The sequence below is a fragment of the Pecten maximus genome, chromosome 10 (assembly GCF_902652985.1).
Source record: "Pecten maximus chromosome 10, xPecMax1.1, whole genome shotgun sequence".
Lineage (NCBI taxonomy): Eukaryota > Metazoa > Mollusca > Bivalvia > Pectinida > Pectinidae > Pecten > Pecten maximus.
The window spans coordinates 7,784,374-7,812,143 of NC_047024.1; the positions used below are offsets into that span (position 1 = coordinate 7,784,374).

At 36.4% G+C, this 27,770-nt stretch overlaps 1 protein-coding gene across 1 annotated transcript; it reads left to right on the top strand.

The window, feature by feature from the left end:
* LOC117336134 (FMRF-amide neuropeptides-like) lies at positions 1 to 27,162 on the top strand. Its single transcript, XM_033896518.1, has 2 exons — positions 1 to 200; positions 24,442 to 27,162. The coding sequence occupies exon 2, from the start codon at positions 24,444 to 24,446 to the stop codon at positions 25,656 to 25,658; it is 1,215 nt and encodes a 404-aa protein (XP_033752409.1). The 5' UTR covers positions 1 to 200; positions 24,442 to 24,443; the 3' UTR covers positions 25,659 to 27,162.
* The last annotated feature ends 608 nt before the right edge of the window (positions 27,163 to 27,770 follow it).

Consider the following 27,770-nt stretch of genomic DNA (forward strand, 5'->3'; position numbering starts at 1 on the left):
AAACTCAGCATTGCTGTCTCTGCTCCACGATATATACCCCTGGCTCGCATACATTAGTATTGAGTTTAAATAAGACGGCTCTTTCCTAGGCAGCTAGAGATACGGCGATACCGGGTTCCAGTGGCACGCGAGCTAATTAGTGAAACGGACAATCAAACTATAGAAATTACCTGGACATAACTGATTATCTACCGTACAAGGTAAGTCTTTGGCATTGTAATTTCGAACAATGCTTTTTTATTTTGATATGATAACAAAATGCAAACGGTAAGCTTCAAATTTGTCATTAATAATTTTAACAAGTTTAATCTTTATTATTTAATAAATCAATTAAGTTTTCTGATTTGCATTTGTTCTGGAATAGATAGGTTTGTGATGTTAACATTAAAGACTATGTTTTCTCTATTAATTTATTGAACACCGAAAAATGGTAAACTAGCGGTAAAGCACACTTTGTCATTTTAGGAACATGAAACCATTAATCTTTACTAAACACTTTTTCGCCATATTTATAGGCTTTTGATATATATGTTTTGGTAGGTATTAGTTGCTTAAATGTTTAGAAGGGTTAATGAAATTTTTTTTTTTTAATTGTGAATTTGTGAAATAACATGTTATGATGCGGATGTCGATTTGTTTCCTTTACTTCAAATAAAGGTAGTGACATTTATTAATCTCCAAAATCGCATTAACAAACACAGAACTGACATTTCAAGGTTTGTCAGCATTCATTAGTAGGCTTTTAACGACATATTCTACTGTATATAAAAGGCAAAATAACGAAATATTCTATTGCATATGACAAGCAACATAACGAAATATTCTATTGGATATGACAAGCAACATAACGAAATATTCTATTGGATATGACAAGCAACATAACGAAATATGTTATAGGATATGACAACTAACAGAACGACATATTAACATAACGATATATTGTACTGGATATGACAAGTAATATAACGATATATTGTACTGGATATGACAAGTAATATAACGACATATTCTATTGGATATGACAAGTAATATAACGACATATTCTATTGGATATGACAAGTAACATAACGACATATTGTACTGGATATGAAAAGTTATATAACGACATATTCTATTGGATATGAAAAGTAATATAACGACATATTCTACTGGATATTACAAGTAACATAACGACATATTCTACAGGATATGACAAGTAACATAACGACACATTCTGCTGGATATGACAAGTAATATCACGACATATTATATTGGATACGACAAGTAACATAACTACAAATTGACATAGAGATGACACTTACCAAATACATTGTATGAAATGATAGCTTTTCTCCGTAATCGTATTGAGACAAAATGATAAAATTTCAAGAGAGCAAACCAATCTACGTGTAACTTTTCAAGTTACTATATCTGTGAAATTCTGATGACCTGTGTGTTTTCGCGCTACAGCTACTTCTCAGAAGGGATTTCATTTCCATATGGTTTCTCAGCGACGGGTTTTTTTTCTAGATTTTCCTTATCTTTGCATTTTTCTTTCGAAATACATTTCAATACATGGAATATTGTCCTTGCCTTGCAAATACTCGTACAACAAGAATGTTTGTTAGGGTAACTAACAGCCATTGCTGGAATTATTTGCTCTAGAAATACCGGTTTAGACATACACAATGGCTGGTTTTCCCTCAATCATATAGTATGCTCGTTTGGAATGTCAATACAGCAATAAGAGCGTAGGTTTTTTGATGATTGGATTTTCTGAAATGTTCATTTCAAAGGTAACTGATATCATAGAATTTGCCCAGTCGCGGCGTGAGGTATTGTGTGTATTGTTCTATCCTCTTTGGAGGAATTCTGTGATAGATTAATCCGTCAAGAACAGAATCTAATAATTAAATTGTCAAAATACCAGCAAGAAGACTTTTATAGACACTTCCCCTGTACGTCTTAGAGCATAATTTGAAAATTAAAAAAGAAGCATTTTCAATATTTATGAGATACATAGACCTCAGTTTATTATCATTCGAAAGTTAATATGTACATAAGAAAGGTCAAGTCAAAGTGCTAATTTGTAGTCTCTGTTTGGAACTTAAACAAGATTAAGTTCCAAATGTGTCGGTAATTGCATTAAGGCAGTTGTATCTTGTCTGCTAAGGTTTGTAATCAAGAAGTACATCTATACATAGAGTGATACGTAATAACTCTGTCAAATCGCATGGCAGTGTTGGTGTGCCCTTCTAGGATATTGTAGACGTTACAGTTCAGATGAACTATGGATATAACTTTTCCTTCCTAATGCATCTCAGGAAGCACACACATGTTCAATTATTTAAGGTACGAATAAAGGTCATTTTATTTTGTTTGTATGTATTCTGTACATACTTTAAATCTGAAACAGACATTATTGTTTCGATTTGGAAACGAAATCGATATCATTTTAAATAGGTAAGATTTTTTTCTCTTAGCATTTGGATATGTAGAAAGATTAATCACCTTTTTTGTGTGTCACACCGGTATAAAAGGTACCCATTTTTACAGAATAAGTAAGGGAGGTTTTCTCTTTGACTAACTCGGTTGAGCGTACGCGTCAGTCTAGTTGTTCACTAGCGTAGTTATTGAAACTATTGACCTCTATTTCATTGGCGCACACGTTCGGATCAGGGAAATATTGACCAAAAAGTCTTACGCCTTGCTCTCACAGGGGAGTATGTAGCCCTTGTTAAACACGAGCCGTTTCCGATTGAGTTGGTTTCGGGGGAAACAAGCCAACCGGAAAACTCGGGTCAGTTATTACAGTGTTATTTTTATGTTATAATCATATCACTATACTCGAGGTATAAAATCGAAAGCAAAATAATGGTCATTACTAATTTAAATAAACAAATATAGCTATTTACCTGATGAATTTATACATTTTGAAAAGAGAAAGCAGAGCAAACATGTCAGAAAATTATCATAACAAACTGGTTATAGATATCAATTCACGGAAGTAATACATGTACAATTCTGTGTACAATTCTGATAAACGTAAACTTGAATAATGTATGTACAGCGAATGTAATTAATTTAATTTGTGATGGAAATGTTCATGTACCAACTTCATTTGTTTTTTGTTTTGGTTTAACGGCCCATTGACCGCCGTGGTCATTAATGGCCATGTTGATTTACTTACTGCCTCCTTATGCATCCACTGGTTTGATATCTTGTATATATAACATGATTTACTTACTGCCTCCTTATGTATCCACTGGTTTGATATCTTGTATATATACACTTCCAGGGACTCCAAAAACAACACAAGTGCGAAATGAGATAAAATTTCATTTTAAAATGCATTCGCATTGTATATTTTGATTGTTAAAAAAAGTGGTTTAATATTTTACCTTAAATTAACGAAAAGATTATATGAACTATGTGATATACAATACCGTCGATCGGAGTAAGATAAAAGGATATCAAATTTTATAAAATAGATCATGTCTTTTTAATAGCGCCTTCGAATTCACGGAACTGAAAAGAGTTTTCATATTCGGGACACGAAAGTAGTTATCAAGAATATATTAAAATGCCAAACTTCTTAAAGGCATACTGGAAGTACTGTAACACAGAGTAGCTAATTATATAAATACTATGTACTTAGGATCCATTTGCTAAATATTGACTTCGCCAATACTCAAATTTACATTATACAGCCAATATCTCAGTATACGTATTGTGATATTCGCTGTCATGTGTTGTTCCTATTGTCAGCGTAAACGGACATTCCTGAGACAGTCTAACATCACAGCAATGTCTGCTTGGAACATTGACCTCATCTGTTGTGGGAGGAAATGTCTCAAAAGGACACTGATCCAGTTTCATTCCAAGTCTTATATATAGGTTTACGAGGGATGTAATTATAGATTGATATTAAAAGAAATAAAAAATGATTGGGCGAATACACTGAAGAGTAATCTACCTTGTCAGGGTGATGGTCGTAAATGATATGTATATCTTCTATGACTGGCAACCAAAAAAGTGTGAGATTAGATTTTAATTAATGAATAAAAGTCCATGCTATGGCAACTATTATGAATTCGGATACGATGGGTATATACGTCTAGTCGTCTGTCTTCTTACTTGAAGAATAATACTCAGGAAGTAATTGGCGATGTACTATTATCGCGATTAAACACGAATCATTTATCTCCACAAACCATCAATATGTGTTCGCCTTTCACTGTCGCGCTAATTCAAAAACAATCTTTCTTATTTCGTATTCCAAGAAACTGTTTTACAACGAACGCCACAGAAACAGCATTAAACGCGAGGTATTTAACTTTCGATTGATTCTGTTCAAGAAAGAAAATACCTACGTTACGAATTAATGATACGAAACATTGGTATAAGCCAGTCGGAAGGTAATCGTTTCTACATAGCTGTCATGCGGGCGGATCGATGTGACTGACAACGCCTTAACTGTCACGAGTTATTCTTGATAAATACAACGTAATGTAAAGGAGGACACCACTCTACATGAAAATGAAATTTGGGGTAATCTACAGTAAGGTCCTAACATCCTAGACGTCCAGTACAGTAGGTCACGTGTGTAATCTACAGTAAGGTCCTAACATCCTAGACGTCCAGTACGGTAGGTCACGTGTGTAATCTACAGTAAGGTCCTAACATCCTAGACGTCCAGTACAGTAGGTCACGTGTGTAATCTACAGTAAGGTCCTAACATCCTAGACGTCCAGTACGGTAGGTCACGTGTGTAATCTACAGTAAGGTCCTAACATCTAGACGTCCAGTACAGTAGGTCACGTGTGTAATCTACAGTAAGGCCCCAACATCCTAGACGTCCAGTACGGTAGGTCACGTGTGTAATCTACAGTAAGGTCCCAACATCTAGACGTCCAGTACAGTAGGTCACGTGTGTAATCTACAGTAAGGTCCTAACATCTAGACGTCCAGTACAGTAGGTCACGTGTGTAATCTACAGTAAGGTCCCAACATCCTAGACGTCCAGTACGGTAGGTCACGTGTGTAATCTACAGTAAGGTCCTAACATCCTAGACGTCCAGTGTGGTAGGTCACGTGTGTAATCTACAGTAAGGTCCTAACATCCTAGATGTCCAGTACGGTAGGTCACGTGTGTAATCTACAGTAAGGTCCTAACATCCTAGATGTCCAGTACGGTAGGTCACGTGTGTAATCTACAGTAAGGTCCTAACATCCTAGACGTCCAGTACGGTAGGTCACGTGTGTAATCTACAGTAAGGTCCTAACATCCTAGACGTCCAGTACAGTAGGTCACGTGTGTAATCTACAGTAAGGTCCTAACATCCTAGACGTCCAGTACGGTAGGTCAGGTCTGTAATCTACAGTAAGGTCCTTACATCATAGACGTCCAGTACGGTAGGTCACGTGTGTAATCTACAGTAAGGTCCTAACATCCTAGACGTCCAGTACGGTAGGTCACGTGTGTAATCTACAGTAAGGTCCTAACATCCTAGACGTCCAGTACGGTAGGTCACGTGTGTAATCTACAGTAAGGTCCTAACATCCTAGACGTCCAGTACGGTAGGTCACGTGTGTAATCTACAGTAAGGTCCTAACATCCTAGACGTCCAGTACGGTAGGTCACGTGTGTAATCTACAGTAAGGTCCTAACATCCTAGACGTCCAGTACGGTAGGTCACGTGTGTAATCTACAGTAAGGTCCTAACATCCTAGACGTCCAGTACGGTAGGTCACGTGTGTAATCTACAGTAAGGTCCCTAACATCCTAGACGTCCAGTACGGTAGGTCACGTGTGTAATCTACAGTAAGGTCCCTAACATCCTAGACGTCCAGTACGGTAGGTCACGTGTGTAATCTACAGTAAGGTCCCAACATCCTAGACGTCCAGTACGGTAGGTCACGTGTGTAATCTACAGTAAGGTCCCTAACATCCTAGACGTCCAGTACGGTAGGTCACGTGTGTAATCTACAGTAAGGTCCTAACATCTAGACGTCCAGTACGGTAGGTCACGTGTGTAATCTACAGTAAGGTCCTAACATCCTAGACGTCCAGTACGGTAGGTCACGTGTGTAATCTACAGTAAGGTCCTAACATCCTAGACGTCCAGTACGGTAGGTCACGTGTGTAATCTACAGTAAGGTCCTAACATCCTAGACGTCCAGTACGGTAGGTCACGTGTGTAATCTACAGTAAGGTCCTAACATCCTAGACGTCCAGTACGGTAGGTCACGTGTGTAATCTACAGTAAGGTCCTAACATCCTAGACGTCCAGTACGGTAGGTCACGTGTGTAATCTACAGTAAGGTCCTAACATCCTAGACGTCCAGTACAGGTAGGTCACGTGTGTAATCTACAGTAAGGTCCTAACATCCTAGACGTCCAGTACAGTAGGTCACGTGTGTAATCTACAGTAAGGTCCTAACATCCTAGACGTCCAGTACGGTAGGTCACGTGTGTAATCTACAGTAAGGTCCTAACATCCTAGACGTCCAGTACGGTAGGTCACGTGTGTAATCTACAGTAAGGTCCTAACATCCTAGACGTCCAGTACGGTAGGTCACGTGTGTAATCTACAGTAAGGTCCTAACATCCTAGACGTCCAGTACGGTAGGTCACGTGTGTAATCTACAGTAAGGTCCTAACATCCTAGACGTCCAGTACGGTAGGTCACGTGTGTAATCTACAGTAAGGTCCTAACATCCTAGACGTCCAGTACGGTAGGTCACGTGTGTAATCTACAGTAAGGTCCTAACATCCTAGACGTCCAGTACGGTAGGTCACGTGTGTAATCTACAGTAAGGTCCTAACATCCTAGACGTCCAGTACGGTAGGTCACGTGTGTAATCTACAGTAAGGTCCTAACATCCTAGACGTCCAGTACGGTAGGTCACGTGTGTAATCTACAGTAAGGTCCTAACATCTAGACGTCCAGTACGGTAGGTCACGTGTGTAATCTACAGTAAGGTCCTAACATCTAGACGTCCAGTACGGTAGGTCACGTGTGTAATCTACAGTAAGGTCCTAACATCCTAGACGTCCAGTACGGTAGGTCACGTGTGTAATCTACAGTAAGGTCCCGACATCCTAGACGTCCAGTACGGTAGGTCACGTGTGTAATCTACAGTAAGGTCCCAACATCCTAGACGTCCAGTACGGTAGGTCACGTGTGTAATCTACAGTAAGGTCCTAACATCCGAGACGTCCAGTACGGTAGGTCACGTGTGTAATCTACAGTAAGGTCCTAACATCCTAGACGTCCAGTACGGTAGGTCACGTGTGTAATCTACAGTAATGCCCCAACATCTAAACGTCCAGTACGGTAGGTCACGTGTGTAATCTACAGTAAGGTCCTAACATCCTAGACGTCCAGTACGGTAGGTCACGTGTGTAATCTACAGTAAGATCCTAACATCCTAGACGTCCAGTACAGTAGGTCACGTGTGTAATCTACAGTAAGGTCCTAACATCCTAGACGTCCAGTACAGTAGGTCACGTGTGTAATCTACAGTAAGGTCCTAACATCTAGACGTCCAGTACGGTAGGTCACGTGTGTAATCTACAGTAAGGTCCCGACATCCGAGACGTCCAGTACGGTAGGTCACGTGTGTAATCTACAGTAAGGTCCTAACATCCTAGACGTCCAGTACGGTAATTCACGCCTAGACAAACGAAACGAAATGAGATAAAGCCGATGTGTGCCTCGGGGATATTTGGTAAAGGGAATCCAGTGTTAGTGTTTATATAATACCTACATGTGAAAAATAGATGTTACGGGAGAGATATACATGTATAAGTACCTCGTTTACATCAAGGCAACATCCTCAGGTAGTGATAGAATTGTCATCCATAGGAGACGTGATTCCCTTAGTTAGAACTAGTATTACCAGGCATTTAATGAGTGTTTCGGCGTCAAAATACACTTTCAGGGCAGACAACGAATTTTATTACATTATTGAAACGTATCATTTTATCATCCTAACTCGGAGTTAATGCCATGTAATATTTTAATATCTTTTTGGCAATAAAACGAGTTACATCGTAATCTAACCTTGGGACACATTTGCGTTAACTGTCGGATATATGTCCCCAGAAACTCGTGAACTATATAAATAGTAAAGTTACCTACATTCGATACAAAACTATAAAATATTACTATATTGCATCATGATCCTAAACAAAACTTTCTGGAATCTGCTGCTCATATCTACTTAAAATATACAAGGGAAAAAAATATGACTATATATTACCGTCCTTCAATTGTGTTCGGGAGAATACATCTATAAATGTGGCTTGTTTTGTCATGTTGTCCCAAAATAGTGTTCGGGAGAATACATCTATAAATGTGACTTGTTTTGTAATGTTGTCCTACAATAGTGTTCGGGAGAATACATCTATAAATGTGGCTTGTTTTGTAATGTTGTCCTACAATAGTGTTCGGGAGAATACATCTATAAATGTGGCTTGTTTTGTAATGTTGTCCTACAATAGTGTTCGGGAGAATACATCTATAAATGTGGCTTGGTTTGTCATGTTGTCCTACAATAGTGTTCGGGAGAATACATCTATAAATGTGACTTGTTTTGTCGTCCTACAATAGTGTTCGGGAGAATACATCTATAAATGTGACTTGTTTTGTCGTCCTACAATAGTGTTCGGGAGAATACATCTATAAATGTGGCTTGTTTTGTAATGTTGTCCTACAATAGTGTTCGGGAGAATACATCTATAAATGTGGCTTGGTTTGTCATGTTGTCCTACAATAGTGTTCGGGAGAATACATCTATAAATGTGGCTTGTTTTGTCGTCCTACACTAGTGTTCGGGAGAATACATCTATAAATGTGGCTTGTTTTGTTGTCCTACAATAGTGTTCATGAGAATACATCTATAAATGTGACTTGTTTTGTCGTCCTACAATAGTGTTCGGGAGAATACATCTATAAATGTGGCTTGTTTTGTCGTCCTAAAACAGTGTTTGGGAGAATACATCTATAAATGTGGCTTGTTTTGTCAGCCTACAATAGTGTTCGGAAGAATACATCTATAAATGTGGCTTGTTTTGTAATGTTGTCCTACAATAGTGTTCGGGAGAATACATCTATAAATGTGGCTTGTTTTGTAATGTCGTCCTACAATAGTGTTCGGAAGAATACATCTCTAAATGTGGCTTGTTTTGTAATGTCGTCCTAAAATAGTGTTCAGGATAATACATCTCTAAATGTGGCTTGTTTTGTAATGTTGTCCTACAATAGTGTTCGGGAGAATACATCTATAAATGTGGCTTGTTTTGTCATGTTGTCCTACAATAGTGTTCAGAGAATACATCTATAAATGTGGCTTGTTTTGTCGTCCTAAAACAGTGTTTGGGAGAATACATCTATAAATGTGACTTGTTTTGTCAGCCTACAATAGTGTTCGGGAGAATACATCTATAAATGTGACTTGTTTTGTCAGCCTACAATAGTGTTCGGGAGAATACATCTATAAATGTGACTTGTTTTGTCGTGTAGTCCGCCTACAGTGTTAGGGAGAATATATTTATATTTTGGAAATATCAGAGATATTTAGCTTCCATACATCAAATATATTTCACGTTCCATGTCTTGTACAGAAACATATCTTTTAGTTTCTTAGTGACATATAATGACGTAATATATTGGTTGTATATACATCTTCCAAAGATTCATGCCGGCATTATTGATAATACATTCCTGGTATTTCATCAATTTAATTCTAGAATAAAACTTGCTGAAGCACGTTAATCAAAACACTGTTTGTCTAGACTGATAAAACGAACATATACACGATAATATAACAATACATTGCACGTGCTTGTCGCGCCGCCATCATTCTGGCGCTACTAGCAATCCCCTAGCTTCAAAACAGAAAGTGATAACTGCATATTCCAATAGTAACCTACCGATAGGTATGACGACGGCTACCAAGTATCTAGTTATAAATCGAAAAAAAAACAGCAAATAAGAAAACGCTGTACATCACAGTAAGTTAGTGATTTCTTTTATCGATAACTTGTTAAGACAAATTCCGATGTTATATCTGATGCATCCATCCTATGATCAAGAACTCTTTTTCTTCTTATTCTAATATTGACACTGCCACAAAACTCATTACGAATCAATGTTGTCTTCCGTTTTTTCGTGACTCAGTGATTCTGAAATCAGTAAGTTCTGTAAACAATAAGGTCATACATGACTCTAATGTATAATTCAGTTCTGTGGTGACTCAGTAAGGTCATACACATGACCCTGATGTATAATTCAGTTCTGTGGTGACTCAGTAAGGTCATACACATGACCCTGATGTATAATTCAGTTCTGTGGTGACTCAGTAAGGTCATACACATGACCCTGATGTATAATTTAGTTCTGTGGTGACTCAGTAAGGTCATACACATGACCCTGATGTATAATTCAGTTCTGTGGTGACTCAGTAAGGTCATACACATGACCCTGATGTATAATTTAGTTCTGTGGTGACTCAGTAAGGTCATACACATGACCCTGATGTATAATTCAGTTCTGTGGTGACTCAGTAAGGTCATACACATGACCCTGATATATAATTCAGTTCTGTGGTGACTCAGTAATTCTGTCATCAGTAAGGTCATACACATGACCCTGATGTATAATTCAGTTCTGTGGTGACTCAGTAAGGTCATACACATGTCCCTGATGTATAATTCAGTTCTGTGGTGACTCAGTAATGCTGTAAACAATAAGGTCATACACATGACTCTAATGTATAATTCAGCTCTGTGGTGACTCAGTAATGCTGTAAACAATAAGGTCATACACATGACCCTGATGTATAATTCAGTTCTGTGGTGACTCAGTAAGGTCATACACATGTCCCTGATGTATAATTCAGTTCTGTGGTGACTCAGTAATGCTGTAAACAATAAGGTCATACACATGACTCTAATGTATAATTCAGTTCTGTGGCGTTTAATTCAAGAGTTGTAAACGTTCCAAAGCACATATTATCGCAACTTTAAAATAAAATGGAAATGACAATTTGATTAAATTTTTTTTTTTTTTAAATAAGATTTGAATTACAATTTAGGCGGCTCCACGTTAAAGTATATAATAATATATTGTATATAACAATACTGTAATATTGACTATACCTTTCTCTCTAGGTTATACTGTGGATACTTGCTGGTACCTGGTGCTGTCAGTTTCATATCTAGTTAAGAATTTTATTTAGAGTGTACATCTCAAAGTAAACTTAAAGTGAAAATTACTTGCCAGTCTATAAAGTTTGCCTCGTTATTATTTTCTGATTGATCACAGTTTTGCTTTGTAAAAAAAATATGTACTAAATTGAGATATTTCCCACTTTATTCTAGATATACAAACTGTACGTAGGACCGGTTTGATGTGACAATAAGTACGGTAAAATTGAATGGTAAACAATCTAAAAGCTCGAACTGCACATCGAAGCATTGTAGATTATTTTGTTTTAATATACAACAGTAATGATTAAAGGATAAGAACAACACTTGCACTATGATTCCATGGAAATGGAGGTCAATCTCCCGTTGAATGAGGATAGAATGTTATAATACCAGAAAATAAAAATGTTCTCAGTGTCCATTGGATCATTGTATATATTTTCCAAGTGACTGATGCTGAAGTCAATTGCTGCACTACTGTAGCTCGTATGCTACGTGAACGTACATGTATATGATGATGTACTTAGGTGTGTGTCTGGGCGGGTAATTGATGTCTACAAACCCTTTATGACAGAACTGTAACTTAGTTTTTGCGTCAAATATAAAGGGATGGAATCCCAAAACAGTTATGTTACTGGATGTTATATATTTATAATTTGGCCAGGAGTGTAAGAATTTCACCACGGAATTAATGACTTTAGATTAGCTTAGTTTGGGGTTCATGTGTAGTTGGTGGCTGTGTTGCCACATTGATTCATATTATACATTGTGACGTATACTGCCATTTCCTGGTATGGTGTGGGTTATTGGAGGGTCTTATGTTGGTGACAGTTGGCTGTGTATGAATCGCAGATATCTTCCGCTCCATTACAAGTCCCTAATCTGGTATGTAGTCAATTAGACAGAGTTCGTGAAGGTGCATGGAGCCCTCTGGTAAACGTTCAAGGACATGGTACAGTCATTGGCGCGGCAAATGTCTGCATTAGAACATTAAAAAAATATTTGATGATTTTTGGCCAATAGTTTAAGGTCAATGATAGGGCACGTATTCGGAACAGTATCCGCCATACACGAGACCAATATACATGTAGTTTCAACTAAAATGGTTAGGAATATCACAGCTACCTAATACTCTCTGTACATACAAATGATTTAAAGTTAGGGGACCAGGAATTTAAATTGTCTAGCGATCTAGAAAAGATTTGTCTTTAATATTTAATGCCAATATCCGTTCCACTCTTGTGCAGCCTCGTCTAGCCACCGCTTTCCAGTTGCCTCACTTTTCAAACAGTATCTTAAAGTACAACTTGGCCTATGTTTCCTTTAGCCTTTTGGTTCCACAATTCAACCAATCAAGAAAGAGAACACCTTGCTTTGAGTAACGAGGATGAACGGACAGTTTTTATTTAAGCAACGGTGTACTAATTTAAGTTAATGTTTAATTATGTACTTTAGAGATATTTGATTTCTACGTCATCGTGTCTAAATTATATATCATAATTATATATTTTGTACGCATGCAATACACGCCCGAATGCCTTGACAGTGGGTACCATAATCTCAGACATTTTTAAGAAAATGTGTGCACGGGTCGTTATATCCTTATGCCATGTTTGAAAGTAAACTAGCTACACAGATCTAGACGTTTATAAAGGGACATTTTGTCTGATTTTTCATATTCAGTAATTGCTTGTGTTTATAAAAAAATGTTGCTATCTAGCCACTTCCTATTCCAATTGGAAGTTCGTGTGTGCACGTGCTTGCAGTGTTATATTGTTTTCATTCATTTTGCAATGAACGTTTAATATTTGTCACAATATTCGTGTTGAAGACTGGCTTTCATACACAGATATAGCTTACAACAAGGGTAGTATGCCGATACTGTATTGTAGAGTTTTGCGCCGCGGTTTTGATTTAACATATACATTTCAGATGAGTTATTTCTCTGAGTTGTATTTTGACAGCGTGATAATGAATTTTGCAACCAATTTTGGTAGCTATTGAATTAATGAAATTACTAATTAAAGAAGAACCTGACTAAGCAATGTATCTTCATAGATGTTTAAAATTAATTTCATTTGACAGTTGAATTTATAGACGTTCCAAACAAATGTAGCAGGCAAATCGATATGCCAGTCTTTCAATACTTATAAATTGAAACACAGACAGTCGTATGTTTAAATCACCTTCTGATGTGATCACTGTAAATCGAGTAACGGTATTACGATAGAGACAGATACCTCCGTCAACAGAATATGTTATCTATGGCAACTATGAATGAAGTGATAAAGCAAAAGAGGAGGAGTAAAAAGAAGTCATAATTATATCTCAAAATTGATGAAACGACATGCAACCCTTTTAAAGGTACAATGAGTAAAACCCAGGTGTTTCGGAAGGGAACGAATCTACTGTTTTATCTGCGACATTCGCCATGCAAATCTAGATAACATCAACGTCATATTACCGATATAAGAACCAAGGTTTATGGTGATAAAAACCACCAGAGATATCAACGAACATAGACCTTACGTCATAAGGCAAAATGATGTAAATCTAGATAATGTCACATTCTTTATAAATGAAACGAGAATCGGCTTATAAAAAAAACCTCAAGGGATATCAACGAGTATCCCTTGATACTCGTCTTACGTCATGAGGAAATACATTGATTGTGATGTGTCGACCATTAAACTTTCTGTATGGTTAATTTCCAATACTCTGTATAACCTAATTTTCTCATGTTATGTTTACTGTCACTGATTCCCTTTTGACAGGTATAGAGCCAGCATTATCAATCATATCACTATTATTATCTTGTCGTAGAGCAGCGAGATCTCGGATAAGAGCAGCGAGATCTCGGATAAGAGCAGCGAAATCTCGGATAAGAGCAGCGAGATCTCGGATAAGAGCAGCGAGATCTCGGATAAGAGCAGCGAGATATCGGATAAGAGCAGCGAAATCTCGGATAAGAGCAGCGAGATCTCGGATAAGAGCAGCAAGATCTCGGATAACACTTCAGTATCCAGCTTGATCCCATAGTGGTATATTAACACTTAATGAAGAAGTACTTCAAGTTATTGTTTTATAGATTTCTTTGTCTAGCTAGTAATGTGTCATGGTACGAACGTTCTTTCGTATCGTTTTAACGTAAAGTCAAATTAAAGTAGCCTTAAACTGACCAACAAACTAACTCAAGCCTTGGTTGGCACAGCTGACGAAGCATAAAACATTTCAATCTAAATACAACGGCGTCGATAGAGAAGTAATTCTAACAAACGGTCCCTCAACGTACAATAACGTTTTACTAATTAAACAAAGGAATTGATAAGTGTCTTGGTATCGATTTTGTCCGGGAGTGTTGATACTCTATCATGTATCTTTCTCTGTTTAACTTGATTTTGTTCAATTAGTTTAGTTTTGTAAAACATGGATAGAGATATATGACGTGTAACGTGAGACTCAATCTGCTAATAATATCCTCTTTTGTCTGTTATTATACATCTGGGATAGCTTGTCTGAGATAGCGGTATATTTCACAGAAACTGCTAAAAACTGAAACGTGAAGTAGATATCTCACTAGTTCATTAAAAAAATCTAGTTATTTATTAGAATTCCATTATTCGTTGATATGGTCAAAAATGCCTTCTACATGATATAACGTTTACACACGGTAAGACTTGTTGGTAGGATACACTACACACCTGATACGTAATGTGTCATTGGTAAGATACACTACACTACACACCTGTTACGTAATGTGTCATTGGTAAGATACACTACACACCTGATACGTAATGTGTGATTGGTAAGATACACTACACTACACACCTGATACATAATGTGTCATTGGTAAGATACACTACACACCTGATACGTAATGTGTCATTGGTAAGATACACTACACACCTGATACATAATGTGTGATTGGTAAGATACACTACACTACACACCTGATACATAATGTGTCATTGGTAAGATACACTACACTACACACCTGATACGTAATGTGTGATTGGTAAGATACACTACACACCTGATACATAATGTGTCATTGGTAAGATACACTACACACCTGATACGTAATGTGTCATTGGTAAGATACACTACACTACACACCTGATACGTCATGTATCATTGGTAAGATACACTACACACCTGATACGTAATGTGTCATTGGTAAGATACACTACACTACACACCTGATACGTCATGTATCATTGGTAAGATACACTTCACACTTGATACGTAATGTATCATTGGTAAGATACACTACACACCTGATACGTAATGTATCATTGGTAAGATACACTACACACCTGATACGTAATGTATCATTGGTAAGATACACTACACTACACACCTGATACGTAATGTGTCATTGGTAAGATACACTACACTACACTACACACCTGATACATAATGTATCATTGGTAAGATACACTACACACCTGTTACGTAATGTGTCATTGGTAAGATACACTACACACCTGATACGTAATGTGTCATTGGTAAGATACACTACACACCTGATACGTAATGTATCATTGGTAAGATACACTACACACCTGATACGTAATGTGTCATTGGTAAGATACACTACACACCTGATACGTAATGTATCATTGGTAAGATACACTACACACCTGATACGTAATGTATCATTGGTAAGATACACTACACACCTGTTACGTAATGTGTCATTGGTAAGATACACTACACACCTGATACGTAATGTGTCATTGGTAAGATACACTACACACCTGATACGTAATGTGTCATTGGTAAGATACACTACACACCCGATACGTAATGTATCATTGGTAAGATACACTACACACCTGATACGTAATGTGTCATTGGTAAGATACACTACACTACACACCTGATACATAATGTATCATTGGTAAGATACACTACACACCTGATACGTAATGTGTCATTGGTAAGATACACTACACACCTGATACGTAATGTGTCATTGGTAAGATACACTACACTACACACCTGATACATAATGTATCATTGGTAAGATACACTACACTACACTACACACCTGATACATAATGTATCATTGGTAAGATACACTACACACCTGATACATAATGTGTCATTGGTAAGATACACTACACACCTGATACATAATGTGTCATTGGTAAGATACACTACACACCTGATACGTAATGTGTCATTGGTAAGATACACTACACTACACACCTGATACGTCATGTATCATTGGTAAGATACACTACACACCTGATACGTAATGTGTCATTGGTAAGATACACTACACTACACACCTGATACGTCATGTATCATTGGTAAGATACACTACACACCTGATACATAATGTATCATTGGTAAGATACACTACACACCTGATACGTAATGTATCATTGGTAAGATACACATCACACTTGATACTTAATGAATCATTGGTAAGGTATACTACATGCATGATTTACCTGATATGTAATGAATATATCTCTTTGGATGATATTATGTCCGTCATGGTCGGTGATCGTTATAATGATAATAATAAAATCTCAATCTTAATAAAAATTAATACTGGGTGACATATTTTGATAAGCATCTAACTGACAATGTGTCCCTGAAATTTCATCAGTCTTTTCGTTACCATTGTTTTCATTTTGAGAACATTTTATTGCTTTCATTAAGTTGTTTGTTTGTTTGTTTGTGTTTGTCCATCGTTTCAGCTATATTTCGAACAAGGATCAAGGTTACGTTTACAAGTATGTTTTCTTCTTATTTTTTCATATTGATCTTTTATTGTGTAATTTGCGTTGTCTTTGAGCTATTGTATCCAAAATATGCTTTTTATGATTATAAAAATAAGTTTCAGAGCAAAAATGTTAAGCTTTGTTTCGAGCTGAATGCTTTGTTAATATAATTGTAAATACCATGATACAATCTTAATCTGGATGAAATTAAAATTGCTTACATCAGTAATTCAAAATATACCCGTGAACTTATTTAATTGAATATGAAGTGTGATACGTTTACACAACTCATTCATTTTTAGAATAAATTGCGTTTATGTTATTCCCTCAGGATCGTTGCTCAATTAAATTCGGCTAAAGATATTTGCCGAAACATTATTTCAAAGTAATAAATATTATTTCTCCTTCAGTCCTTGCGAATTTTAAGAAGCAGAACTTTACACGGTGTACCATACTCTACATGTAGCGGCTCTCTTGGGATTTTTATTAGTTTACAAGTGTGACAATGTCAAATCACGAGAATACCGAGAACTTTGATGTATGCTAATACACTGGCTCAATTGCCGTTCACAGACGTAACGCTTTTCTCGAAAAGTGATAAATTGCGCGCACGCCGATGAACATAAGTGTATTTCCATGTAAACTATATAAATGATATATAAGTTATCTGCTGTTTAATAGCGCTGAAATATTATGTCATTTTCTATGTAAACAATGAAATATATAGACAATAAACGTAATCATATCAAGAGGAAAAATCAGCAATCATTACGAGCCAATGTCTGACGTGGACGCTGTAGTGTTATAATACAGCCATAAGTCTTTCTCGAGCTATTTCTACCGACAGGCGTTATGTTATGGCCATCTTCTGTATCCCCCAAGCTACAGAGATACTTTCCGTGGATATCAATCAAGACGATCCGGAATATTAATTGTCTCTAGCTGACGTTAATTGTGTTTTTGTCGTTTTGTTTTTAGGCTAGATAAGTCTGATCTCGTTATTTGTAGCTACCCATACGGTCCTAACTAATATCATAGGCTTGGGCAAGTAAGTCCGGGATTACACCGGGACTGTGCAAATGGCCTTGTAGGGTGTAGTCAATGTTCGGCTTGCTCCGAACGAACGAGACTTTCCTCTGTCTTAACTATTCTAGAACAATCATTTGCCGGCTAGGTTCTGGTAATATCTATTCTAAACGTTCAATCTGATACCGATAACATCTGCTTTCAGTTTTTAAGTCAAATGCGATATTAACTTAAGCCATACTAACACCGACAACATAAAAGAATTAAAAGACGTTATGGTCAAGTTCATATAATTCTATAATTTGCGGCACAGATCAGCTGTCGAGAGTCGATCAAAGAGTCAAAGAATCTATATTTGCAATAGCAACAATGATACCGCAGTCAATCATAAGAATCAATTTCATACACAATATCTTTTACAAGAAGAAATTATAAAATCATATGAAACACTGCTTTAACTTTAACATGGTTCGAAACATCTATCATTTTTCGACAAACCTGACCATGCGGGCATACAAAATGTACATTTCATCCTACACAGACAGGTGAATCCAATCATTTTTTAATTCAACTTCGAGATTCCAAACATTTCGCGGCCATATTAGTATTGCTTGCGTTCATGTGACCGGACGAGATCTCGCGTGACACAGGGCAATTCCTCATACTAAAAAAAAAAAAAAAAAATCATACGCGACTTTAATTACATTACACGTAGATGCCGATTAGGTATCAATATGTTGGTAGATATTTGATATGGATGACGTAGATAAACTTGTGCCCCCGACTGAGTACTGACAGATCATCTCATAGTAAGATATCGTTAGTATGACTTTGTATTCGACATCCTCTAGGTAGATTTTTATCAGTCGGATTGATATCTAAATAAAAAAAGGGAAAGAGCAATATATCGTACATCAAAACATATGCTACAACAACATGACGCTCAAATGAATAATTAAATCGTGTTGTTAGCCAAAATTAATCAGTATTTGTACAAAAAACTTGTCAAATATCTTGTGCGACGATATCCGCTAAAGCAGATCTCCGAAATAAAAACACGGCGCTATGGTATCTGTACCTCATCTGTAACATCGACATCGATATATCCCGGAGATGAACGAAATAAACAGTAATTAATCAAGACACGACACCATTCTATCGGCGCTGGTAGGTATACGGTGGCCAGCGACATATTATAGATACATTGTAGTCTCAAAGTGCAAGATTTCCCATATCTTGCTATAATCTTACGTGAATTCCAAGCTTTATGGTCGATGTTAACAAGGTCAATCCGTGTGTGTTTATTGCTCATGAACAGTATATGGGTCTGCCTTTATTAATTGATGTTGACTATGTCCGATTCCAGGATGAATTGTATTAGACAGTGCGGGTTAGTGGTAAAGGTATGATTATCAATTATCAAACTATTTTGAAATTAACTGCTTCACCAATTAAAGATAAGGTTAGGTGTTTACTATAAACATTACAGTTTACCTACGATGTAATCATGTGACATAACTACAATTTGTTTCCGTTATGTATTTTTCATAAATTGTATACATGAAATTGGTATAAGGTACTTATTTTGTTTAAATTCATTATACAGGCTGATTATCTTTTACTGATTTCTCATTTATATGCAACAAAAGCAGACTTACATATGGTCAAGTCTTTAGCTACATGTAGAAATAGCAATGGTTGTTTCACTCCAATACCATCAATAATTGTTAAAAACGATTTCGAAAATATTTAGGGGTTTTCTGTCAAACTCGCGAACTAATTGTGTTATAAAGTAAAAGTTTAATTTGACAGACATTTCCGACTTTTTCAATTAAAGTTTGTCAGCTAAAGGCATCTTAAAATCACATAAAAACAATAAAAACATACGCAACCTTGGCTCGAAAAAACAGTATCGTTCGATAACGTTTTGGATGAAGATGGAACAACATTGGGGACCCATTTCCACGTAACTCAATGTTATACCATACTGAATGTTAAAACTATTAAAAATATTTCGCACATTCTACTTCATTTCGTAGTGAAACAACATATATGTATTGGTTTATTGTAAGCAAAGAAGGAAACAAAACAATTTCAGAAACACATAAAGATGCGTTAGCTTCCACAATACTGATATCTAATTCCTAACCAAAAATCGTACATGCTTCTGAATGTTTCTTCAGAGCGTACAATATACTTTGTCCTAGGACAGTAAACTGTTAAGAAACCCAAGTGCATAGTATAATTTAATATGAATTCATTTATAGATACATTAAACCCCATTAAACCCGTATTGGGGATATGAAACAGCATTATGTCTAAATATTAAAACATATAAAGGGCGACCCACTACTCCCTTGAATGACTTAACAATGCGATTTATGATTGAAGACGTAGGAGGGCTTTTAGTGACGATAAATAGATAAGCTAATAATTTTCCTTTATAGATACACTATATGACGCAGATGTAATATATAGATATGGTCAGGAATTAAAGGATTGTATCGAGTAGGAGGACCCATCATATAAGTAAACAAGAATATTTTAACAGATCTACGTGACAAAGTCCATATCCTACCATTTACAATGGATTCCATCACTCTATTCCATATCCATTTCACTATATCCACACTAGGGAAAATGCTACATTGTTTTCCATTCACACATGGATGTTAAGCCTTATTTGGATCGATATTTATAAAACTTCCGATAAATTATTCACAGTTTCTCGTTTAATTATGAATAAGTAAACGACAAAGAGATCTGTCATCTCGAGGCGATCATTGACCAATCAGCTATAAAAGGCTTTGTCAAACGTCTGTTATCCGCAAACATCGGCATCGTGTTATATGTAGACACAGTCCAGCTACATCAATTCGTTTCTCCTCATTGTTAGAAATAGACAAAGGAGTTTTTGTTTTCTGAATTTGAAATTTTGCTTAATTTCCTATCCCCATTCTTATTTCATTCATATTTTCTATCAAAATAATCTAATACATGTTCATCTCCGAGTAAAATCTGAGTCGTCATTCGTGTTGCTATGATGTACACGCACATAGCGAATTTATATTTTATAGAAATACTAGGCTTACTTTTGATGATGTATGATTAACTTATACTAATATGTAGCTTAGTTATGTCAAATTGACTTTGTATGTACACACATATATATATCTTTTTTTTACATCCAAATATATTTCAAATACAACCAATGTATCTCGATTAAAAGATTAGCCTGATATCGTGATATAACGATAACATGAACATGGCATGATTGATCAGCCCCTTGGGAAATACGGGCACTAGTTGATTACAAAAGTACAGGTGTAATGTCCCTACCTTTGTTGTTGGATTACCTCCCTTGGGATATTATCGGGGTTTGAAGTAGCAACGAGCCATGGCTTAGAGTACGTGTCAGTGTTAATTCCCTGTGCAAATTTGAAGCAACTTTATCGCCTTATTTGATAAAAGTGTTAATTAATTGATGGTTGAATCGATTACGATGCTATGAGGTGGACCCGCTGAGATTAATGACATCTCACACGCTGGACCAGACATTAAGTAAGGCTGGATTAGTCAGGGCATTACACACCCCTGTTTGTTGATATTAAACGCCAATATAATGTCACGTATTGAAAGCATAACGACCACGACACGGAAGTTTCCACTTGTAAGTGTTCCATAGTTATCTGTGGTGTCCATCAAAATTACGTGATAACGGTAGCGCTATGATTCCTAGTGTTAGCGTTATTGATTCAAGGAAATTCTTAACACCTTTTTTTCTTTGGTAATAAACACTTGACTCCCCATTCATCTTTATTAAATGAAAGTTATTAGTCTGATATCTTTTAACTATCAAACTGAACGATTTGAAGATTTCAATTATACCCCAGAATTAAATTGTAGCAATGTTAATGTGCACTTTTGAATGTTGAATGTCGTTTTCTACATAATCAAGCGACAACTTAGATGAAAACCCCTGTCCGGTTTCAGGCACATGTCAGCAAATATTGCAAAGTGGAATGTCAAACAGGGCTGTTTATCTCAGATTTTGTCCTGATTTGTAAAGTGTGGCTTGCGGTGAGTTTCGAATACGTCTCTAAGGAAACCGAATACTTCCCTTTGCGACCAGGATTTCGATTATAAAACTTTCTACTTTCTTCTTCAACTTGCGTTTCTGGAATTAACTGTGTTGAATTAACTGTGCTGAATTGACTGTTTTTAAATAACTGAGACTTGCTAGCACCATAAATTAAAGGAGTGGTGATATTGTATAGAAAGGGAAAGTTAACAATAGGGAATTAGGAATCGTTTACAGTACATTAAATCTATCGTTGATAAAAAGTTGGTTTTGAATTGAAGTTATTACTTAAGCTGAATTTACCTCTACAATTTCCAATCTCTATAATACAGGGTTCGAATTCTCTCAATCCAATCACAATGTAATGTGTTAGTAAATGTACTGACACCCGAGGTTCTATTAAGTAAAAGATGGAATATATAATTGTTTCCGAGCAGGCCTGACGATGCCTTCCACTCTGTTGATCGATGCGGCGTGATCGTGCTATTGTGGAGTGTATCATTGGTGATGTAATTGCTTTTTAACATGTTTCTGTACTAGTAGTCTAACATTCAGATCCCTTCAGGCCAGTTTGTGTATTGTTTCTGTTTTCTTACAACATTACACGAAAACAGTTGACAATTTCTTTGACTTCGCACGTTTTACGTCAGATGTCAAGTGACAGCCGTCCTAGTTATTTACCATTTCTCATCATGTCGAGTATAAAGTACATACATGTATGAACTTATCGGTCTGTTAATGACCTTATATACCACAACAGGTCACGTGAGGAGGATTTGGAGACGATTGTATATAGGCAAATATTGCTCAGCATCAGTTTAATTTGATTAAAGGTTATGATCTCAGGTATACTATGTCTCTCACGTTGAGGTAGGGACAGTATCTATAAATGCTGGCATGATCGTGTCTACCAGAGACGTATATACATTTCGATACTTCTAATGTTTGTTTTGATGAGTATTACATTTTTGTGGTGTATATAACTAGTTTTTCGACGAAGTTATATCAGCGTTATATAAAAAAAGAGGTCGGTAAATGTAACGAGGCATATGTATGCGAGGTCAATATGAACGAGGTCAATGTGTACGAGGTCAATGTGAACGAGGTCAATGTGTACGAGGTCAATGTGTACGAGGTCAATGTGAACGAGGTCAATGTGTACGAGGTCAATAAGAACGATGTCAATGTGTACCAGGTCAATGTGTACGAGGTTGTTTATTTGTATTTATAAGTATTCGTATGTAAACCAGAGTCAGCTTCACAAAGGAAGTGGAGTCAACTTAATCCGCATATGTTTGACGAAGACATGTTTCCAATTTTATCCCGAGGTCAAAATAAGGACAATGTCCTATTGTCAATCGCGGTACATTTTATTTGATATTATTGCATTTGTTTTTAAATGTCAATTGATGACGCCAGTTGTAGTCAATTTAGGAAGTCAGATTTCCTAGTAATTCCATAAATGTTAAAATGTTTTAGGCCGATTGGCTCTTTCGAATTACAACAACAAGTAACTTATATAGTAATGTGCTTGTGCAGGGATTGAATATGAATATGTTTATATAAAATACTGATGAACTGTTCCCTAAATTATACTAGTCACCATACCATCACTAGCCATTACAATATATCTTATCCATGTTTATGTATACAATGAACGTTAAGTCTATTTGAAGATTAGCAGGTGCGCACCTGCCTCTAGGCTTTGTTACCCTTTCCCTAGATATGTCGATAGTTTTGGAACAGGTCCTCTGATGGTGCTATGTAAATATCACGTTGTCGCCAGAAGCTAGCAATGCGGGCTATCGACACTAATGACAACACTTCTTAGATAATGTTTTATTTCCTATTAACTCCTATATTGTGGGGGATACACACCATGCCCAATGTCATCTGCTACTTATGTGTTGTTGAGAACTAATTATCTTCACTCATATATATCTTTCATGGCAATAATCATATTCAATTAAAAACGTTGTAGACGAGTGTGTTCCGTATTTTGCTAAACATCGCCAGTTTGTTATTTTCATTTCTTAAAACATTGATATGTTATCATCACAGAGTAAAAAAAGATAATATATTGGCTACAGCAACATGAATATAGGTACAAGTGTACTGTAGTTAAATACAGAATACGTACCGATTCTCATAGAGATAGAGTATCACGTGAAGTAATGCGATTTATCAAAGAAAGATTCATTGTGCATGCCTTTTACATATATATATTTAAAAGCATGATATATGAATTAATAATGGTTAATATTAAATGATGGTTTGCTTGTGAATTAATAGATTATTTCTACAATTTCGTTTTTCATATTTTTTTCCTACGAAACACTTCACATAACTCTCAATAAACTAAGTCGTTAGATTCTCACATTAATCATCCCTTTTCGTTTCAGACATGTATTTGGCCCGACCATGGAGTCTGCTAGTTCTGACGCTCTTATACTTCAAGCTCACAAAAGCGGACACGGAAGTTGAAAATGACGCAGACGCAGACAAAAGTCATAACAGAGTAGCAAGGGGGTTGAGCTCATTTGTTCGCATCGGAAAAGATGGTGAAGATCATTCTGTGGACGGACAGGAAAAACGAATGAGTTCTTTTATGAGAATAGGAAAATCCTATGACTCACCAAACGAAAATGAACTCATGGACGAAAATAAGCGTTTAAGCTCATTTATGAGAATAGGAAAAAGTGCTTATGAACCGCAGGAAATCAAACGAATGAGCTCTTTCATGAGAATTGGTAAAAATTCTGATGATCCGATGGATAAACGATTAAGCTCTTTCATGAGAATCGGAAAGAGCAATGATGGACCAATCAACAAACGATTAAGCTCGTTTATGAGAATAGGAAAGAGCATGGATGGAGAGCCCCTTAATAAAAGATTGAGCTCTTTCATGAGAATTGGAAAAAGTATGGACGACGAACTACCGGATAAAAGAATGAGCTCATTTATGCGCATAGGCAAAAGCCTTGCAGAAAATGAAGTTGCAAAACGATTAAGCTCATTCATGAGAATAGGTAAGAATTCGGATGAACCGTTGGACAAGAGGATGAGTTCTTTCATGCGTATTGGCAAAAGTATGGACAATCCCGAACAAAAACGGTTGAGTTCATTCATGCGTATCGGCAAAAGTATGGACAATCCTGAAGACAAACGAATGAGTTCATTCATGCGAATCGGCAAAAGTATGAACAATCCCGAAGACAAACGGATGAGTTCATTCATGCGTATCGGCAAAAGTATTGAAAATCCCGAAGACAAACGGATGAGTTCATTCATGCGTATCGGCAAAAGTATCGACAATCCCGAAGACAAAAGATTGAGTTCATTTATGCGTATAGGCAGAAATATGGATGGAGAAAATGAGGTTTCGGATGTGGACACCGGAAGTGACGACGAGCAACAAGAAAAGAGGATTAGCTCATTCATGCGTATAGGACGAAGTGCAGACGAAAGTGGCGCAGACATGAAAAGAGCATTCATACGAATTGGAAAGATCCCGACATCGTCCTTTATGAGAATAGGGAGGCGGCCTTATGTCAGAGTTGGGCGTCTTGGTCATTCGTCTTTCATAAGAATAGGCAAACGCGCCGACGAGTCAGTATGAACACGTCATATCCGCCGTCCAGAAAGGCCGCTTCCTGTCGGAATTAACTATAAACAGAAAAATACATATTTTTTATCACTTTCACGTCAACATCTCTAAAAGTAAATTGAAAAATTCATAGAACTATAGGACAATGTTATAAGGTAAACTATATACACAACGTATCAAGTGGCGGAGGACTGGGATGTACTTGGTATTGTGTATTGCACATCAGCACGAACGTGAACTGGACTTGAAAGTGTACCGATTATATATATAATGCTAAACTGTGTAAACGTTGACAGCCCGGACATATATTTAATATCTAACAATACTGTACTACCAAACACTCAGCCTGTCTACATATGAAATTTACAGAAGGAATATAGGATATGATAGATGAAAATGAAATGACATCGACTTCAACGCTAGTGATAAAACTTGGTTATAACTAATGCTTATTTCCTGAGGTGAATCCTACCACACAATGATGTACATTGAGATTTCAGTCCATCACGAAATAACGTTAGACTCTATTTCATGTCATTTTATTTTCCCCAACATATTATACAAGAAAATGTAATTATTTCTTAACCAATCTATATAACGTTATAAATATAGAATGTTTTATACATTGAATAAGAAATTACTTAAGAAGTTGTTGAGAAGTAGGAAAGTACATTTTTTATAGAATAGAGTGTCAACTTCACCAGTGTCAAAGAACGTTTGGTATGCAGTAAGTACCGTGAAAGTGGAATTTTCGTAACGAAAGAATCAAAAAATGATTTTTCGTCAACTGACAGATGCCATAGCACAAAATAATGCTGTATGCAGCATCTATGACACTTGTATACCGGCAACGGTTATAATGTGAAGATATGCATACCTCCCTTAACATTGCTAATACGACATATAAGGAGAATAGAGTCCGGAGGAAACACGTGAAGAAATCTCCCTGCCTTCTTTATTCTGTATAAATGAATATTGACAAAAATTCTGCTTTCATAGTTTACATAGAAGTACAAGATAGTATGATATGTTTACAGTATGGTGTGATTACATGATCAGCAAATATAACACATCAATTAATTTTCAAATTAATGGTGTCTTAAAGATATTGCTTACATCAGACCTTTCCGCTTGCCAAGTCGTCAAACGAAAACGCTAGATCACTAATCTGAATACATGTATATCAAAATAGTATTTTGAACGACACCGATATTATATAATATTCATAGTGCGTAAAGCTGGATTTGCGTTTGACGTGACGACATGGCAAGCTGGGGCATCAATTTATCAGGAGGTTTGGTTCACAATATCAAACACCAGGACTATACCATGAACTAGCTGCGTCGTCTCGTTTGAGCAATACTTATATGCAATAAAACAAGATAGAAAACTAAACGTCGCGATAACTGGATGCCTGTACATAATTAAATGTGATTAGGCCCGCCACTAAGAAGAGGAGCAAAGGGTTTGTTACATGTTCAAATTGTTGTTGATTAAAATATCATTTCTAAAATTCCTTGCCTTAATTTTCGTTTTACTTTCAGTGATATCTGTTTGGAATTATCATCGGATATAACATATTTTCCAGACGATAAAACAGTACAACTAGCTAATTAATCTTCCTTATTTCATCTCAATACAAAGTCGCGAATCTGCAATTTACTTCCTTCAGACATCAGCGTGGAGGCCTTAGTAGGCGGGACTAAAGTGAGGTATAAAAAGCTTATGTTCTCCTTTCTTCATGATAAATTGACCATAAATGACCAGACAGACAGCTAACTCATTGTTACTAAACTTTTTAATCGATATAACCAGAGAGTTAACTCATTGTTACTAAACTTTTATATCGATATAACCAGACAGACAGCTAACTTGTTGTTACTAAACTTTTATATCGATATAACCAGACAGACAGCTAACTTGTTGTTACTAAACTTTTATATCGATATAACCAGACAGACAGCTAACTTGTTGTTACTAAACTTTTATATCGATATAACCAGACAGACAGCTAACTTGTTGTTACTAAACTTTTATATCGATATAACCAGACAGACAGCTAACTTGTTGTTACTAAACTTTTATATCAATATAACCAGACAGACAGCTAACTTGTTGTTACTA

Excerpts from the sequence above, each read along its gene's own strand:
- LOC117336134 (XM_033896518.1), top strand. The coding sequence starts at position 24,444 with ATGTATTTGGCCCGACCATGGAGTCTGCTAGTTCTGACGCTCTTATAC.